General features: G+C 33.7%; 9 protein-coding genes across 9 annotated transcripts; 5 read left to right on the top strand and 4 right to left on the bottom strand.

Annotated features, from left to right (window-relative positions):
* Positions 1 to 520: 520 nt before the first annotated feature.
* DFA_00055 (uncharacterized protein) lies at positions 521 to 997 on the top strand (the record flags this gene model as incomplete). Its single annotated transcript, XM_004357715.1, has 2 exons — positions 521 to 556; positions 854 to 997. 2 exons carry the CDS (start codon positions 521 to 523, stop codon positions 995 to 997), a joined length of 180 nt encoding a protein of 59 aa, XP_004357772.1.
* A 72-nt stretch (positions 998 to 1,069) lies between these two features.
* DFA_00054 (C2 calcium/lipid-binding region-containing protein) lies at positions 1,070 to 3,830 on the top strand (the record flags this gene model as incomplete). Its single annotated transcript, XM_004357714.1, has 4 exons — positions 1,070 to 1,339; positions 1,418 to 1,552; positions 1,629 to 1,808; positions 1,884 to 3,830. The coding sequence occupies 4 exons, from the start codon at positions 1,070 to 1,072 to the stop codon at positions 3,828 to 3,830; spliced, it is 2,532 nt and encodes an 843-aa protein (XP_004357771.1).
* Positions 3,831 to 3,997: 167 nt separating this feature from the next.
* Positions 3,998 to 6,262, bottom strand: DFA_00053 (uncharacterized protein; the record flags this gene model as incomplete). The annotated part of the gene is made up of 1 exon (XM_004357713.1): positions 3,998 to 6,262. One exon carries the CDS (start codon positions 6,260 to 6,262, stop codon positions 3,998 to 4,000), a length of 2,265 nt encoding a protein of 754 aa, XP_004357770.1.
* Positions 6,263 to 6,907: 645 nt separating this feature from the next.
* DFA_00052 (uncharacterized protein) lies at positions 6,908 to 9,091 on the bottom strand (the record flags this gene model as incomplete). The annotated part of the gene is made up of 6 exons (XM_004357712.1): positions 6,908 to 6,912; positions 6,938 to 6,975; positions 8,360 to 8,438; positions 8,536 to 8,702; positions 8,856 to 8,876; positions 9,030 to 9,091. The coding sequence occupies 6 exons, from the start codon at positions 9,089 to 9,091 to the stop codon at positions 6,908 to 6,910; spliced, it is 372 nt and encodes a 123-aa protein (XP_004357769.1).
* Positions 9,092 to 9,152: 61 nt separating this feature from the next.
* On the top strand, positions 9,153 to 9,629 carry DFA_00051 (uncharacterized protein; the record flags this gene model as incomplete). The annotated part of the gene is made up of 1 exon (XM_004357711.1): positions 9,153 to 9,629. The coding sequence occupies one exon, from the start codon at positions 9,153 to 9,155 to the stop codon at positions 9,627 to 9,629; it is 477 nt and encodes a 158-aa protein (XP_004357768.1).
* Positions 9,630 to 10,016: 387 nt separating this feature from the next.
* On the top strand, positions 10,017 to 10,938 carry DFA_00050 (uncharacterized protein; the record flags this gene model as incomplete). Its single annotated transcript, XM_004357710.1, has 2 exons — positions 10,017 to 10,232; positions 10,327 to 10,938. The coding sequence occupies 2 exons, from the start codon at positions 10,017 to 10,019 to the stop codon at positions 10,936 to 10,938; spliced, it is 828 nt and encodes a 275-aa protein (XP_004357767.1).
* Positions 10,939 to 11,002: 64 nt separating this feature from the next.
* Positions 11,003 to 13,509, bottom strand: DFA_00049 (uncharacterized protein; the record flags this gene model as incomplete). Its single annotated transcript, XM_004357709.1, has 4 exons — positions 11,003 to 12,557; positions 12,668 to 13,082; positions 13,175 to 13,366; positions 13,437 to 13,509. 4 exons carry the CDS (start codon positions 13,507 to 13,509, stop codon positions 11,003 to 11,005), a joined length of 2,235 nt encoding a protein of 744 aa, XP_004357766.1.
* A 361-nt stretch (positions 13,510 to 13,870) lies between these two features.
* DFA_00048 (uncharacterized protein) lies at positions 13,871 to 14,281 on the top strand (the record flags this gene model as incomplete). Its single annotated transcript, XM_004357708.1, has 3 exons — positions 13,871 to 13,898; positions 14,081 to 14,214; positions 14,258 to 14,281. 3 exons carry the CDS (start codon positions 13,871 to 13,873, stop codon positions 14,279 to 14,281), a joined length of 186 nt encoding a protein of 61 aa, XP_004357765.1.
* A 240-nt stretch (positions 14,282 to 14,521) lies between these two features.
* Positions 14,522 to 16,945, bottom strand: DFA_00047 (delta 9 fatty acid desaturase; the record flags this gene model as incomplete). The annotated part of the gene is made up of 3 exons (XM_004357707.1): positions 14,522 to 16,322; positions 16,420 to 16,550; positions 16,670 to 16,945. 3 exons carry the CDS (start codon positions 16,943 to 16,945, stop codon positions 14,522 to 14,524), a joined length of 2,208 nt encoding a protein of 735 aa, XP_004357764.1.
* Between the last annotated feature and the right edge of the window lie 841 nt (positions 16,946 to 17,786).

The following is a 17,786-nucleotide window of genomic DNA, read 5'->3' as shown; positions in this document are numbered from 1 at the left end:
TAAATAAGATGATGATGATGATTTAAACTACCAAAAAATAGGTCTTATTTATAGTTTATCATTGTTGTTGTTGTTGTTCATATTATGATGAGTTGTTGTTGTCTTGCAAACAAGTTGACAATCAGATAGACGGATTGACAAAAGTAATTTTCTTTAAAGAGGAAGAAGTTATTGTCCATCCATCTGATTGTCAACACGTTTAGAATGAACCACACCACCTAATACTATAATTTCCTTTGCAGGGTTGTTTTGTTATAAAATAAATAAATTAAAAAAAAAAAAAAATAGTTTTTCTTTACCCCTCCAAACTTGTCAGATTATTATCATAACACGCACTTTCATCAAAATTAGTTACTACGAAGCACTAAAACCATCTTCTCTTCTCTATCTTTCTTGTCCTATCGATAGACAGAATACCAGTTTTATTCTTTATCACTTTTCGAAAGGTAAGAAAGATATAATATACATACTTGCATAGCTTAAACAACAACAACGATTTAATAGTAATATTATTAAGATTATGAGTAAGGTCAGCTCATACACAAAGAGAGAGAGGGTAGGGGGGAAAAGAGTGGTAACGAGTAGTGTGTTTTCCCTATTAATATCTCACCACCCCTCAGCTTAAAAAAAAAACAAGAGGATCGATCGGGGTATGGAGCGGAGAGAGAAACAATAACAACAATCCACCTCACCTCAAGATAAACTAAAGTTAGTTTATTTCATAGATAGATAGATATATACAGACAGAAACGAATACTATTCTTATTCTTCATTGCGACATCAATGATTATTATTATTATTATTATAGAGATAAACTAATAAATAAACAACACTTCCTATACCAACTATTTAGATTAGTGTTGTAAAACAACAACAACAACATTATTATAATCATAGACACTCGCACAAGACAAGAAATAATAATAATAATAATAATAATAATAATAATAATAATAATAATAACAATACAACTACAACAGTTACATTTACCTTTTAATTCTTCTCCTTCTTCTCCTTCTTCTTCTTCTTCTTTATCATTATAAAGAATAACTAGTCTCGTTCGAAAATGATGAAATCACATAAAGGAAAAGACAAGTTTAAAGTAAAGGTAGAAGTTGTCATTAAAAAAGTAACCAATTTAAAAGAGTTGAATGGTAGTAGTGTATTTATACAATGGAAAAGAGGATCATCTTCAAAGTCATCAGGTGATACTAGTCATCTAATGGTAAAGAATGGTGAATCTATATTTGATGAAAAGATATCATTTGAAAGTAAATTCTTTATTGATCCAAAAACACAGAAACCTGATGGTAAAAAGGTTGCATTCTCTTTAAAAGAAGTATGTTAATCAAATTAGAAGAACAAGAAGAACAAGTTTAATTAATACATTAATCGTCATTATCGTTGTTTTTTTTAGGAAAAGAAGAAATCATCAAGTGGTAAAATACTAGGCAAGATTGAATTTGATGTTACAAGTTATTTAAATTCAAAGTCTTCACAAACTGTTACATTATCATTTACAAAAGGAATTAAACCTGAACCTGTCTTGCATGTATGAAATGGATTATCAATCAAAGATATGTATCAGTCATTTATTAATTTCCTATTCCTATTTTTACTTTTTTTAGTGTACATTTAATATTATACCAATTAAATATAATAATAAACCTTTGGTTAAAGTTTTAAATAGAGCTGAGACATCAAAAGATCCTAGATTGGTTAAAACAATAGCTGGTGAAGATTATTTCCTAGATAAAACTGATTCTGAAGCTTCAGATACTGTTGATACTTCAATGACTTCTGATATTGTAAGAGATATATAATAACAATTGTAAGAAATATATTGCTATATTATTAACTTTTTATTTTTCTTTTTTTCATAGTCATTTAATGATTCATTTGGAGATGATGATCCAAATGATGATTTAGGAGAATCAAAAAAAGAGCTAAGAGTTCAATTGGACCAAATAACAAAGGAAAGAGATTTTGCAGAGATGGAGAGTGGAGAAAGATTGGAAAGGGTTAGAGAATTGGAATTGGAAATTGAAAATTACAAAAAGCAGACTCGTATTTTGAATGATACTATAATAGAACATGAAGGAAATATAGAAATGTTACAACAAGAACGTGAACATCGACTAAGCGAAGAGATGGCAGGTAGTTCTGGTGGTTCATCCGATATAGAGATTTTAAAACAAGAGAAATTGGAAAAGATGGCTGTCATAGCTGCACAAGAAAAGGAGATTACAAAACTAAAAAAGCAATTAAAACAAACCGTACTATCAGAAACTGCTTTGGGTTCGATGACTCAAACCGACATTCGTACCAAATACACTGCACTACAAGCTGAAAATGAAAATTTAGAACGTACCATTGCACAGTTGGAAAAACAAAAATCAGATTTGGAAGAGAAATTAAATGCTGGTGTAACAATGGTTAGAAAGAGAGCCGATTCCTCTGGTGAAAACCAAAAGGATCATCTAACATCTTCACCCACCACATCTTCACAACCAATTGTAACAAAGGCGACTGGATCAGTCGACGATCTACGTAAACAATCATTGGCATACAAGACAGAACTAGAGGAAAAGACATTGATTGAACGTACCATTTATTTGGCTGAACCACAATTCAAAGGAAACATGTCTGTTTCTGGTGCAGCTCTCTTTGAAGGACTCATTTCATTGGGAGTTCTCAAAGATTTCAAGGTTGGCAGCAGACTATTCTCGAGTATCAGCACTGCCTTTGACAATATCTACAAAAAGAGCTTAAACGACAACTCTTTGCTCGCCTATTGGCTATCCACCACTTGCTTGGTATTGGCAAAAATCAAAAACAAAATCGAAAGCGACAGCTCTTCCTCTCCATCTCTCTCGGTGAATGGTGCCGGCGGCGGCCACCTCTACGACGAAAAGTCGGGTCTATCACCAATCAAATCCTTTGAATTCCAACTCAAAGCCATTATTTTTAAATTCTATTCACGTCTTGTGCAAAACACCTATGCACGTATATCTCCTGTACTTGTAAAATCTATTCTCCAACACGATATTCATGCATTCAACAGCGGACGTTTGCAAAAGAGAAAGAGTGCACCAGACATTTCTTCACCACAAATTGCAATGCCAAAATTCACAGCACCAGAACCAATATCATCTCCTCCACATCAACAACAACACCAACAACACCATCACCAACAATTCCACAACCAATTCAATAGCAATTCATTCTTGGATGTTCTTGAAGAGATGTACGATATATTAAAATCCAACTTTGTTCATAGCGACTTGATTCAACAATTCTTTTCACAAATCTTTTACTTTACCAACGCCGTCCTCCTCAACTCGCTCAACAATATTCGTGGTCTTTGCAGTACGGCAAATGGTTTCCAAATGAAGATTGAATTGTCAAAGATTGCAGATTGGTCATCATCGATGGGTTTGCACGACAGTCTCTGCCAATTGGATCCAATGATTGAAACAACCAATGTTTTGGTCATGGACAAAAAGTTGTTGGATGAAATCGAAGTTGTTGACCAAGTTTGTTCTTCACTTTCAATGCACCAAGTCAAACATTTATTGTCACTTTTTCAAACCGATCGAATTAACAGTGAACCAATTCCAAACGACGTTTTACGTATTGTAGATCAGGTCATCTCTCGTCGTGGTGAAGAAGAACCTACAACACTCGATATCGATCTCACCTACATGCATCAACTATCTCTTGAAGCCCTAACAAAGGATCAATCATATGCAAGAGAAACAAGAGGTCCTGTTCCTCATTCAAATTCTTCACTTTCAATCCCTAGAACCACAAGTACAATTAGAAGATAATAAAGATAAATAGTCTTTTTTTTTTTTTGGAAATATATATTGAATAAATAATTTTATTAAATCTTTAAAAGAACAAAACAATATTTAAATATGTTTAATACAAAGGGAGTGGGAAGGAAAGGAGGATTATCTAAATATTTTTTTTTCTTTTCTATTGTTATTTTTTTTTAGGGTTGAACAATTGTTCTTCGAATACGATAATCGCTTGAGAAACCCTTTGTACCATCTGGGCCTTTTGGTTGACGAATGTTGGATAAAATGGGTGATGAAACTATATTATTATTATTACTATTATTGTTGACACTATTATTGTTGCTATTATTATTAATTTGTTGTTGTTGAGGTGAAATATTTATACTATTGCTGGTAATAAAACTGGGTGAAGGACTTAAAAAATTATTTGTCATTGTCGAATTAGTATTGAGTGGCTGTTGTTGTTGTTGTTGTTGTTGATGATTGAATCCTACATGCAACGATGGAGGATGATTACTATTGAAATTATGATGATTATTAAAACTATTAATATGATTTTCCTTTAAAGATGAAGAATTACCCCTCCATAGGTTATTGACAGGAGAGGTTGAAAGTTGTGGTTGTTGTTGCTGTTGATGTTGTTGTTGTTGTTGATTATATGCATCGACGTCGGGTGTTGAAAAAGATCTGTCTCGAGACACGATTGGACCAAATCCACGTGTACTAGTAAATATTGTATGATTGGTTGGTGATTGTTCCCAAGATGTTCCCATCATATCATTATTATTATTATTGTTATTCATATTGTTGTTGAGATTATTAATTGGCATTCCCTTGATGTTGTTATTGTTGTTGTGGTTGATATTATTTGGAAAAGAATTTGAAAGTGGAGGTGTAGATCTAAGGAAATGATTACCAAAACTACCAGACAAGTTTGATTCCAATGCATTGGATTGTTTATAACTATTACTGGTTCCAGAGATGGTCATTGACGAACTTTGAGAAGGGGCATGAATAAACATGCTGGGTGTAGAGGAATAACTGTTGGAAGGGGTGATGGACATTTGTGAGGGGGCGGCACTAGTACCACCACTCAAGACGGAAGACAATCCGATGGGTGAAGATGACAAGAGATAGGAGCTGCCTGTCTCGTCCTTGCTTGGTGTACCAACTGAAGTCGACTTTTTGTTGGTGACAATGATCGAACGGTTGGGTTCTTCACCGACAGAGGTGTGGGTCAGCTTGAGCTTCTCGGCCATGTTGTGAATGTACATTCTCTGAACACCTGAAAAGTTTGAAAAGTTTAGCTCGTTTGTTGACAAGGGGTCATCCTTGTACTCTTTTAATTGGTCCCAAACTTTGCGCAACTTTTCATCCTCTAAAACTTCTGGTGGAATCTCGCTACTCTTGCTGACCTTTCGCTTGTATTCGAGACGGACTCTACGTCCATATACATCTGTTCCGTTGAGTGCATCAAATACCTTGATGGCATCGTCGACAAGACGATACTTTACAAAAGCCATTCCACGGAATACACCAATCGAGTCATAGTGAAAGTTAACGCTTTGTGGTGCCGATGGGTTGATATTTTCGAGTATCTCTTGGAGTTGTACTTGACGGAGGTTGAATGGAAGATTCTTTAGCACCAATGTACTGTCTGGCTTGTTTTCAATCATCGATGGCAATTGGGTTGGCAATGAAGAGCATTGGGGCGATCCTACAGTGGCAACACGTGGGTCCTTGCCCGGGGTGATACGCTTGATACGTTCAATGGTGATAATTTGTCCATCAATCTCTTGATTGTTGAGCTTGTCAATGGCATTGTCGGCACTTTCAGAGTCTAGGAATTGGACAAAGCCAAAAGTTTGACGCTCACGAAAGTGGTGGGCTCTGACGGGACCACACTCTTCCAATTGCTTTAATAACAAACCAACATTGATCTTGTCACCCTTGGAGCTGACAAGGACAGCATGTCTGTCTGACTTGTCACTCTTGGTACGTTTATCTTTGGGTGGTTTCAACGACGATGACATGGGAGACATCATTGAACCGGCACTACCTGCAACGGCTGCACTTAGAAGTGACAGGCTGCTGTTGTATAAAATTCCATTGTTTGGTGTATTTGGTGTACTACTATTAAATCCACCCAATGAAGTTGAAATGTTGTTGGTAGTAGGTGGTGAAACGATAATATTATTATTGTTGTATGAGTTGTTGTGATGGTGTTGTTGTTGTTGATGTTGTTGTAAACTGGCAGTCAAAAGAGATGACTTTTTAATATCTGGGTGTAAATGTAAATGTTTTGATGGCTGGAATGAAGAGGAATTGGGTTGGAACGAATGGCCAGTTATATTTAATCGATGGGAATTTAATAAATCCAATGAATTGGATGAATCTCCAAAAGTAAGATCTTCAAATGAAAGATCTTCAATCGAAGGATGTTTATGATCATCCGTCATCATGATGATTTATAATTTATAAAGGAGGAAAAAAGGGATTTGATTTTGAAAAAAAAAAAGCAAAGATTTCTAAAATAATAAAAAGAAAATTAAATTGGTTAATAAATAGAGAAAATAAAGAATTTCTTTTGGTTTAGCTAGTTGTGATAGGTGATGTATGATTCCATATGTGTATGTTTGATTATTAATATTTTATCTGTAATAGGAAAACACAGCGACGACGACGATTGAAATTTCAATAAAAAGATCAACTTTGTGGAAAAAGGAATTGGATTAAAAAAAAAATGGAGATTATTATTTGTTTAACAAAACAAATAAAATGATAGGGTATGGTATTGCGATTGCTATCAAATAAATAATGATAATAATATTTGTTGTTTTTTAAAAACTATTATTTAGTTGATTTTATAGGCAATCAACATGTTATGATTTGATTCATGTTGATGATGTGGTGAAAAGGTAATAATGGTTTTTAAAAAACAATCTCTTGGTAACACTTACAATATCCCACCCTTTTTTGTTTTTAAAAGTGATGTTATTGTTTAAAAGGGTATGCCTAATTTCTTCTTTTTTAAAAACTGGTGTGTCTTTTGGTAGGGTTAGATGATATGATTGATAATGAAATGATGTCTGGCGATCTAATTTTTAATCTTTAATTAAAATATTATTATTTACAATATGATGATGATGATGATGATTGACAATGATGATGACTAATATATTGATTTATGCGGAGTGTGAATTTATTATTATTATTATTATTATTATTTTGTCACAAAGATTAATTTAAAACCAGACTAGCGTTGTTCTTTGTTTGATGTTGTTGTTGTTGTTGTTGTTGTGTTGCTTACAACTGTACTACAATTGAGGTTAGGAGTACTATTCTACTTTTTTTTTTTTTTAATGAGACTGATGTTGCTTGCTGTTGCGACTGTGTTGTTGTTGTGAATTAAATAGAGTTGGAACACAATTAAATATGCAAACAGCTTATATTTATATGTTTTCTCTTTTATATATATATGTATGCATACCCTCAACCACCACCACCACCACCAGCTACCTACACAAACAGATAGTAGCGGTAATGACAGTCAGAGGGTGAAGTAGAGGTAGGTGCAAGACATAGAAAGGGGTGTAGGTCTGACTGTTGCTGCTTGTTGTTTAGCAACAGCAGACGGAGAGAGAGGTGTGAGATTATATAAAAAAAAAATATGATCTATACCACCCATATAATGAAACAACAACTACTACTCTCCTAGAGAAGCACCCACCCTCCTTCTCCAAATTGAATTGGATTGTGAAATTGAATGTGTTATATATTATATATCATTGGAATCGGATTGCAACAACATTAATATAATAATTATTATATCGACTAGTTGTGATATTGCAATAAAATATTAAATCTATCTATCTCCTGATGTTTCAGAGAGAGAGAAAGGCTGTAAATTTACAACCAGTTGTTTTTAAAATTGGGATACTTTACAAAATATAAAGATCCAATTAAATATTACTACTCTACTATTTGATTTCACTTATTTTAATAAGTGAACACCATAATATACAACAAAAGGGTAAATTATTAAAAAACAATAACAACAACAAAGAGAGAGAGAGAGAGAGAGAGAGAGATATGGATGAGGATTGATTGAGATGTGATTATTTGTGATCGATATTTGTATTGGTGGTGTGATAAAAAGGAGAAAGACGAAAAGAGTGCTATATGTAGTTGTCGACCTTTTGGATGATTGGTTTGGTTGGATGAGCCTTCCTTTGTCAATGTGATAGGGGTGATCTTTATGTTCTTATTACCTTTTAGTTCTATTAATAAAACTAGTTTGTGTTTACGGTCCCGTGATTAAGACTTTTGTGTGGTTGTTATTGTTGTTGTTGTGATTTGGTGTTACTGTTTGTTGCCTATTGGTTGGTCGGAAGGAAGGGAAAAAGGTTGAAGATAATTTTAATTACTTTCTACCAGTAATATATATATATATATAAAGTCTACAAAGGGGTTTGCTTCTACTATTATTATTATTGTAGTTGTTGTTGTGAAAACTAGAGGAAGAAGATGATGGCGAAGAAAGTTGTTCGTTTTACTCTGAAGTCATAATGATTGGTTGTTGTGATAAATAGATAGATAGATAGGGTTGAAATTGATTTCTTATTATCTTTTGATCTCTATATTATAATAACTAGTGTGTGATTTAACTGATGTCTATCAAAACAGCATTTAACAGATCACTTTTTGTGATGATGTTGTATATATATCTGACTGTTTAGTGATGCTTTCCAGTCTTTTGATGATGATGATGATTGGTTAACTATTCGAATTGTATGTAATAAACGAGATGATGTATAATAGATAGATGTTGATGAAATATAATTATGAGGGGTTTTTAAACTCTTTTGTTCGCAACCCTCAGCAGCAGCGATTCGATTTCTCTTTCGTATTTTGTGTAATTAAAATTGTTTTTTTTTTTCGTGTCCCATTTGAGTCAACCTTCTAGAGATCATTACAATACAGTAATGATTTATTTATTATTATTATTATCACAAACCAACAACACTACTTTACTACTTTGAAAATAATTACATTAAAATGAGTAAAAAATGACTATTAAAAATATATATTTCTAGACTAGAAATATATATTTTTTTCTTTATTTGAAAATATCTCCCCCAAAGATGTGATATTTGATTGTTATGACAAAGCAAACACCTTTATTTTTTTTGTATATTATATATATATTATAAGCATCTTTTTTACTTTTTAAATTGATCAATGGAAGTAATAGTAACGTTTATCGATCTATTTAGACATGTTGTCATAAGAAATAAGATATTTCAATCGATAGAGACATTGAGTGCAATCGATCAAAGATATCTTAATATGATCAATTCGATACACTCTTATGGTTGCAATCCAAACTCTATCATTGAAAAGAAGAAAAGATCATTTATCAAAGGTAGCAATATCATCAATGTACTCAAAGACGGTGATCATGACAATGAGGCATTAGAGATGATCGCAAAATACGGACTGCCATGGCAGTACGTAAAACATTACATTGCAACCAGACAACCACCCACTTTGGATGACTATATAGTTAATATGGCAATTAGTCAATATTGTTGTCATACCAACTCTACACTTGAAACACTTCAACCGTTGTTAAAGTGGTGTTGTTTACAATCACCACTCTATATTGAAGATCATGTGATGGACTGTCTGGCATCTAATGGTAACCTTGCCATTCTAACCTATCTAGATCTATCATACCCAGATATTTATTGTTCAACCGATGCATTGGATATAGCTTCATCAAATGGTTATCTACACATCGTTAGCTTATCTTGTCAACAATAGAAAAGAGGGATTTACTCAAAAGGCAATTGATCAGGCAAATTTAAATGGTCATCTAAATATTGTACAACTACTCAATCAACATTCTACCAATCTATTGAAAAAAATCATTTAGACCATTGTCCACCACTACCACCACCTTCACCGCTTGGTTCTCTCAACAAAACACACTCACACACATACAACAAAAAGAATATATAAAAAAAAACAATGATCATAAAGGTAAGTTCCATCCCTCATCATCATCAACTCTTGTTGTTCAATAATGGGTGTTAACACATCAATCATTAATCATTTTTAGAGTATCAAAAGAGATAATATTTATATATACATATATATATATATATATATATAGGTAGAATTTATATATTTATATTTATATTAAGAAATATGGAATATTATAATAAATTTGTTGGGGAAGATGATGATAATGAATTGAATCGTTCATCATTTAAATTTACAGTTGTACTCATGATAATGATGGCTAATACAATTCCATTGCTATTTGTAAATGTTTATAGTTTGGTGGCTGCCATTATTGGATTACATGTAATTGTATTGGGTTTCATTGGTGCTTATTCTAAAAGAAGAAATTTAATTGCTTTTGTATGTAACCAATCAAATAATAAAGAATAGTATTCTTTTGATCTAATCTAATCAAATCAAATCTTTTTTTTTTTTTTGTTTTTTTTTTAAATAGTATAATGTTGTAATGATAGTTTTAACATTATTTATACTTATTGGTATGGTGATGACTTTATTTGCCATTGGAAGTTCTGACGAGTCGTTTCTTTTCTTTCCAGTTGGTTGTGCTTGGAATATTATTGCAATCATTCTTACGGTTGGTTGGATAGGTTTAAGTGTATTTTCTATATATTGTTCGACTAGAGTGAAAAGATTATTAGATTATTATCATTTTTCACATACACCAACTATTTATACTCCAATTCTTCAAAAAGATCTTGTTCACCAACCATTTATTTATGGTGGTTTGTCAGATAATCATCATGGTGCAACATCATCAACATCACAGTCTGGTGCAGGTCAATACCAAAGTTTTAACATTTTCCCAACCTATTCTGAATTATATAGAGAAAACAACAACAACAAAAATATTATAACTACTACCAAAAACATTGATATTACTTCAAGTAATCTTACAACTCCACAAGTAGGTTCATATTCATCAGATACAATGAGTAATTTATCATCGCCAAACAACAACAGCAACAAGAATTCATTATTAATTCCACAAGTATACAATTACACACAATTTCATGTAAATTATCCTACTCTATATAAATCAAAATAAATAAATAAATAAATAAATATTCCCAATATTCATCAATTATAATAATAATTTTTTGTTTATTAAATTAATTGGTAATTTGAAATTCACTTGATTGACCAGAATAGGGAACAAGTTTATCTGAAAACATTGATGGTTTTGCATATCCAGAATGTGTTATACGATAGGTACCTGGTTGGTAATTCCATGATGGGTCTATAATCCATTCAATGGTGATGGCTGATTGTACAAGATTATGCATCTTCCAATAGAATCTAGTATCCCAATCGCCATCAACAAGAATAGTCCTCCAGGTTGTATTGTCAGATTGTAACATGTCAACTGTCAAAAAGGTTGACTGGGTCATAAAGTTGTTACGTGGGTTGGCACCATAAAAAGAGACTGTTACTGTATCACCGACAGAGTAGCTAGACTCTACATCTTGCAACACCTTTCCAAATTGTCCATTGGGTGCTTCATCAACAATCACTGGTGGAAGGAAAAAGAATGTATGTCCAGTCATGTTTCGTGGGGTTGGACCGGCTGAAACCTCTTTCTTGTCAACAATTGACTGAGCCAACTTTGAAAACTCTTGTAAATAGGCATTAAGAGTATTAGGGCCAAATGCAGTGGCAGCACCTTCGAATCTTTGGACATCATATTCTTCTGGTGTGGCAATGTACCCAGTGTAGGTGTTGGCGAGACCTGCTACAAGAACGATTGGGTTATCAATACCTTGACCAATGATTTGTGTGATGGTATTACGAAGACGACGACCAGACATGGTTGTAAATTCACCTGGCACTGCACAAAGAACTATTTGACCAATAGTGATGATTTGAATTGGTACAACATCTGGGATCCATGGCAATGGCTTGGTCATACCTACATCGAGTAGAATTGGTTTTGGTGCTTGGCAATCTCTTTGTTCTTGTGTTGGTTTGGCGATAAACCCAGAGATAAAGTTCCAGAATGGATTACCTTGTGTGTCATTTGCGTTTTGAGTGAAATCAAAAGCACCAGGTCCATCGGTTGTACCGGCAGCAAAGGCATATCCCATAGCTGGACGACAAGTGGTTACTGGATCTTGTACAAATGGTGGATACACTGTCAAATTGGTCATAGCGAGATAGGTATGACGATACTGGATGGCACCTGAAACCAGTGTCGATGCAGACTCTAACATATCCAATGTTTTTTGGAATTGGTTGGTACCAATGATCTTTGTACTGTCAAACATGTCTATTCCCGGACCGTGAGCAATACATCCTTCATTCTTTCCATTGCAAGTTGAATCGGACGAACATGGACTCCCATCTGGACACTTGGGACCCATCGTATTTGGTGACACATCACCTTCATTGGATTGACCAAATGCAGCGACAAATGGACCAACACCTGGCAACGAGTCATTTCCATTCATATACTTTTCAAACATATATGAAGCATAACCCTTGTTATCTCCACTAATCAAATGATTAGTGTTGTTCATTGATACACAATGAACAGAAAACAAAGAGATTACACCTATTGCATCACCTTGTCCATTCTCTAATCTAATCACTGTAATATTCTTATCAGTATCATCTTGATAAAGTGATCTTTCTTCTTCTGGATTATTTAAATATGCATTTGGTGATCGACTAGATAAAAGAAAGAGAGAGAGAGAGAGAGAGAGAGAGAAAATCATTTATTGTAAATGTTAATATTTGATGACGATTCAAAATCAATATTTTTAAAATATATTACATACTTTATACTAGTATTATAAAGAGTACTTTGTTCAACCAATAATCTACCAGGTTGTACATTATTGTGAGCCATGATAATTGATTGTACTATACCATTACAAATAGTGTCAAAGTTTTCCTTATAGAAACCAAGAGCAGTGATACCATAGAGAGCATACATTGAATAGCCAGCAGGACCAGAATGTGTATGTATTCCACTCAACAATACATTATCAGATGTATATAGATCAGGTCCGAAATGATCTTGTAACAATTGTACGACATTCAACTTGACAGCTTGGAATATCATACACGCATCGGTACTAACATAGACAGCTCTATTTCCATTGACATCGACAAATACAAAAGCACGTGCTCTTAATCTAAAGTGAATTCCTTCTGTTATCTGTCCTGGTTGTGCATATCCCATCATTCCAGCTAGCAAGAGAGAATAAAAAAGAGATGATTAGGATTGAGTTGATAGATAATAATAATAATGTTGTTGTGATATATGTTTTACTTTAACATACTTTCAGCAGCAGGACCAGTAACATCCCATATACCAACACCAAGTTCATAATTTGAATCATCCAACAATTGTTGTTGTTGTTGATGATTATCTATTTTAATTGGTTGTTCATTTTTTGATTCTATCTGTTGTATAGCAATGAATAATAATAAAAAAATAAATAATGTATAAGTCTTGATGTTCATTCTTTTTACTTTCAAAAAAATAAGTGAATAAATAATAATAAATAATTATTGGGGAGGAGAATCAATGTCTTTTTATACCTTTGGTTTGTTGAAAGATTAAGATGAACAAAACAAAAGGAGAAGAACAAATAAAAGAAATTGTTATTGACATTTCATAGGGGCTTTGGGATTCTTTGAGTTCACCATTGAAGGTCGGAGAATCTCCGAGGGACTCGCTTAAGGATTTCAATTAAAATTTTAATCATGGCCTTTGAGATATTTTTTCATTGTTCTCTTTATATCTGATCATCTAAACGTTACGTTATGTATAAGAAATAGAATTAGATAATTAAATCTCTTTTGGTTGGGTAATCAATCAGAATATTAAAAATTTAATAAATTGGAGTCACAAATTATTAAAAAAATGAGAAGATATGCCCTCTGATCTAGAGTATAAAGTCTTTTTGTTATTTTTTATTGTACTATTAAAACTTTATTTAATTATTCTATCTATCTATCTATTATAATACTAAATGTCTTCAAATTCTGCGGTTCCTCAAAGTATGTAGAGATCTTTCCCCTCCACTCCTCTCACTTCAATGAATTGATTCTAACTTTATATATTTCTAACAAACCAATTCCTATTTAATGTAATCTTAAAGAACCTCAAATAAGCCAAGGTATGTTTATTCAGAATTCAAGAAAAATAATATATTAACCAATCCATTTATTCCTATATTTAGATGTATTGATGATTCTACTTAAAAAGAATTTACCACCAATGTTGATTGAAAAGATTATTGCACAACTACAGGATGGAGATAACTCTTCTGGAGATAGTCTTGAAAACCTTTCAAATTTACTTGATTCACTCAATGTAAAATAGTCGATACTACTAGTATCCAATATGTTTAATATAGACATATGCTTTTGTACAAAACTAATAATAATAAATCCAACATAATTAAATTAATTATTGTGATTTTGATTTTTTAATAATAATGAAGTAGTTTTTCCAATCTTTGATTTGATTGGACTACTACAACAAAAGAGAATGAAAAAATAGATTTGAATTTATTTGAAATATGGTGATAATTTTAATTAAAACTAATTAAATTATAAGGGTGTTGTAAAGAGATAGAAGTAAAAAAAGAGTTATTTTTTGTTTGTTTGTTTTTTTTTTCCTAATTATTTTTTTCTTTTGAAATGAATCTAGCAATTCTAAATTGACTGATAAGATTATTTGCAGCATTTGAATGACCATAGACTTCACCTCTAAACATTTTAGTGGCATCTTTACCGAGACCCATCTTTATGTATGAAACACCACCTGGGTGCTCGTCGATAAAGGTTTCAACGTCGAGAACGATACTGTCAATGATGATGTATTTCTTGCCTTGTTTGCATTGAGCGTCAAAATCTTCTTCGGTCATTTCTGGCAACGATTCAATGGCAGTACCCCAGTGGATGACTTGCTTGAGTTGTTCAACGTTCTTTTGACGCATTTGGATCATACCCTTTTGGATTTCATTTTTGGAGAATGTGTTGAGGTCGTAGACGAGACCGAGCAACTCCATCAATTTGATGGCCCATTTACTTGGGTCGTAGCCAAAGGTAGAGTAGGCGTTACGATAGTCGGTTGGGAACTCGTGATGGAAGTTGTGGTAACCTTCACCAAACGTCAAGATGGCCGTGATGATTGAATCCTTGGGCGAGTGGTTGTCGTCGTAGGGAGTGTCACCGATGAAATGAGCCAAGGAGTTTACGAAAAAGGTAGAGTGGTGGACTGTGACGAGACGGAGGACACCTGCATAAAAGTAGCCACCCATCCAATCGTCCCAACCCAAACCAGCGACGAGTGTTGGGAAAACAAAACCAAAAAAGAAGGCAATGGGGAGATAGTTGCGGTGTTGCCACATGACCCATTTGTCGGCGTTGAGATCTTCAATGTTGGAACGACCAATCTTGGATGGATCTTGCTTCATCATCAACCAACCAAAGTGCGACCAAAAGAATCCAGAGTGAGCACTATATGGGTCCTTGTCAGTGTCGGTGTAACGGTGATGAGCACGATGATCACGAGACCACCAACGACACGATCCTTCAATGGCACCGGCACCAAAGAGTAAGAGGAGAATACGAATGGGGAGAGTAGCCTTGTACGAACGATGAGAGTAGAGACGATGGTAACCAACGGTGATACCCATACCAGTCATGTGATAATAGATAAAGGTCCAGACAAATGTCTTCCAAGTGAGTGATACACTCATCATACCATAGACGGCAATGACTGGAGTGGTGAGGAGGAGACTGGCGTGGAGCCAGTTGATTTCCTTGAGGAACTCAGAAACGGTACGTGACTTGCGTTGAGAGGTTGGTGGAACATAACGACGGTTGGTTGGCTTGGCAATGGGTTGATTGTCAAATGGCGAAAAGATTTCCTCTGAGAAACTTTGTGAACGGGTAATCAACTCTTTGAGCATTTCATGTTCGAATGGCATTTCAAAGATGTATTCACCCCAGTTCTTCTTAAAGGCGTCATAGGCCTTGCGGAGATTGTAATGTGGGATGGTGACTGCAATTTGACGTGGCAAGGTAAAGTTGATGTCTTTGACGACAAATTCAAACCACTTGGGGTAGGTAATGTGAACGGAATACTTTTTGTCACGTTCATCAAAGAATGGGATACGTGGCAACAAGGTAAAGGTGGAGGCGAGGAAATGGTAGATGAGCCATGGTGCGAGCCAGTAGTTGAGGAATCCAGAGATACCAAAGAACTTGAGGATCAATGGGAAGAAGATACCGGCAAACACATAGACCAATACAATAGAGGTAAAGGCTTTGGCCTTGTCATCCTTGTCTTCTACTTTTTTAACGTTGAAATAGTTTTCGGCCCAGTTACAAATACTAACTAACCAAAAATATTTACCTGTTGCCCAGTTTCTAATAAATGATGCATTTGATTTAATATTATTATTTAAATTACTAAAAAATAAAAATAAATAAAAAGAAATGATAAAAAAGAAAATAATATATTAATACTTTTTAACATGATTGCATTTTGTTTCCAAACAACACTTACATTCTATCAATAATTTTAACAGATTGGAATGGATATAAAAGTGGAAGCATAACAATAGTACCAACGACACTGTTGATTGTTGAAGAGTTTGAAAATGACTTGTGATTACAATCATTACCAATTACAAATAACTAAAAACAAACAAACAAAAAAAAAGAAAAGAAACAAATGAATGGAAATGGAATAAAAAAAAAGTAAATTAGAATAAACTTAAGTTTGATTGTTTTGTTTTGTTGTTTAGTTTACTTACACCAGTAATTGAAGCACCACCAAGGAACCAACCGATTGGATAAAGGTATGATGGGACATGGTTCATAAATACAATGGATAATGCAATGAAAAGGATGGTCAAAAAGAGTGACGAGAAAGACTTGAATCCAGACTTTTCAAATACTTCCTTTGGAAGTGATTCTACAATTTGTTCAAGAGTAATGACTTGAGGCAACTCTTTTGGTGATTTACGAATTGGTTTGAGTTTCTTGTATAAAACCGGTGGATAGGTTTTGGCTGTATTTCCGCTACCCATTTTTTGTTTTTATCTATTTATGTTTTTTTTTATCAATCTATCTATAGAGAGAGAGAATATAAAAGAAAAAGAGATAAATATATATAGATATATAAATATATAATGATGATGATGATAATATAAAAAAGAGAATGAAAGAAATAAAAAAGCGAGGATCGATTAGTTGAAAGGTGACCTTTTTTTTTGACCAAAGAGACTTTGATGATGAAGAATCTTTGGATTTTTTTTGTTTGTTGTTTTTCCGACCACGGGTCGGCACACAAAAGGACAGAGGAGGATGAAAATAATGGGCAAGCATTTCGCAATACCAGAACGAGAAGTTGGTTAAGATGGGCTATAGTGGCGATGCCCAAATGCCGAGTTCGCTTTTCGTAAATAATAATATCAACAACAAATGGTAGAACCAAATGATAATAATAATGGTCATGGTTGAAAAAAGAAAATGGTAAAGATAAAAATTAAAAAAAGGGGACATGGCCTTAAACAACGAATAAAACATCGAAGAAGAAGAAGATGATGCCTTAAAAAAGGGTAGGAAAATATGGGAAATGAAGATGATGGTTGTGGACAAATAATATTAGAAGGGGAGGGGAAGTTGGGTTATAATATACCTTTGATTATGATAAAGTGTTGAGTGTATTCTAAACTTTAAATAGACTCTCTCTTGTATTAATGAATGTTGGGAACTTGTTAGCTCGAAATCGGGTTGAACATTAAAAATATAAAAAAAAACAAAAAAAAAGGTCAGAGCGGTCGTTTGGGAGTGATGAGGCGAGGTTCGAGGCATACCAAAGAAATCGGTGTGAGATTTTTTTACCTGTCCCCCCACACCTCTATTGGC

This window comes from Cavenderia fasciculata (assembly GCF_000203815.1).
Source record: "Cavenderia fasciculata unplaced genomic scaffold Scf_Dfasci-F-a-11f03.f1-5, whole genome shotgun sequence".
Lineage (NCBI taxonomy): Eukaryota > Evosea > Eumycetozoa > Acytosteliales > Cavenderiaceae > Cavenderia > Cavenderia fasciculata.
This window is presented reverse-complemented; position numbering and strand designations above follow the sequence as displayed.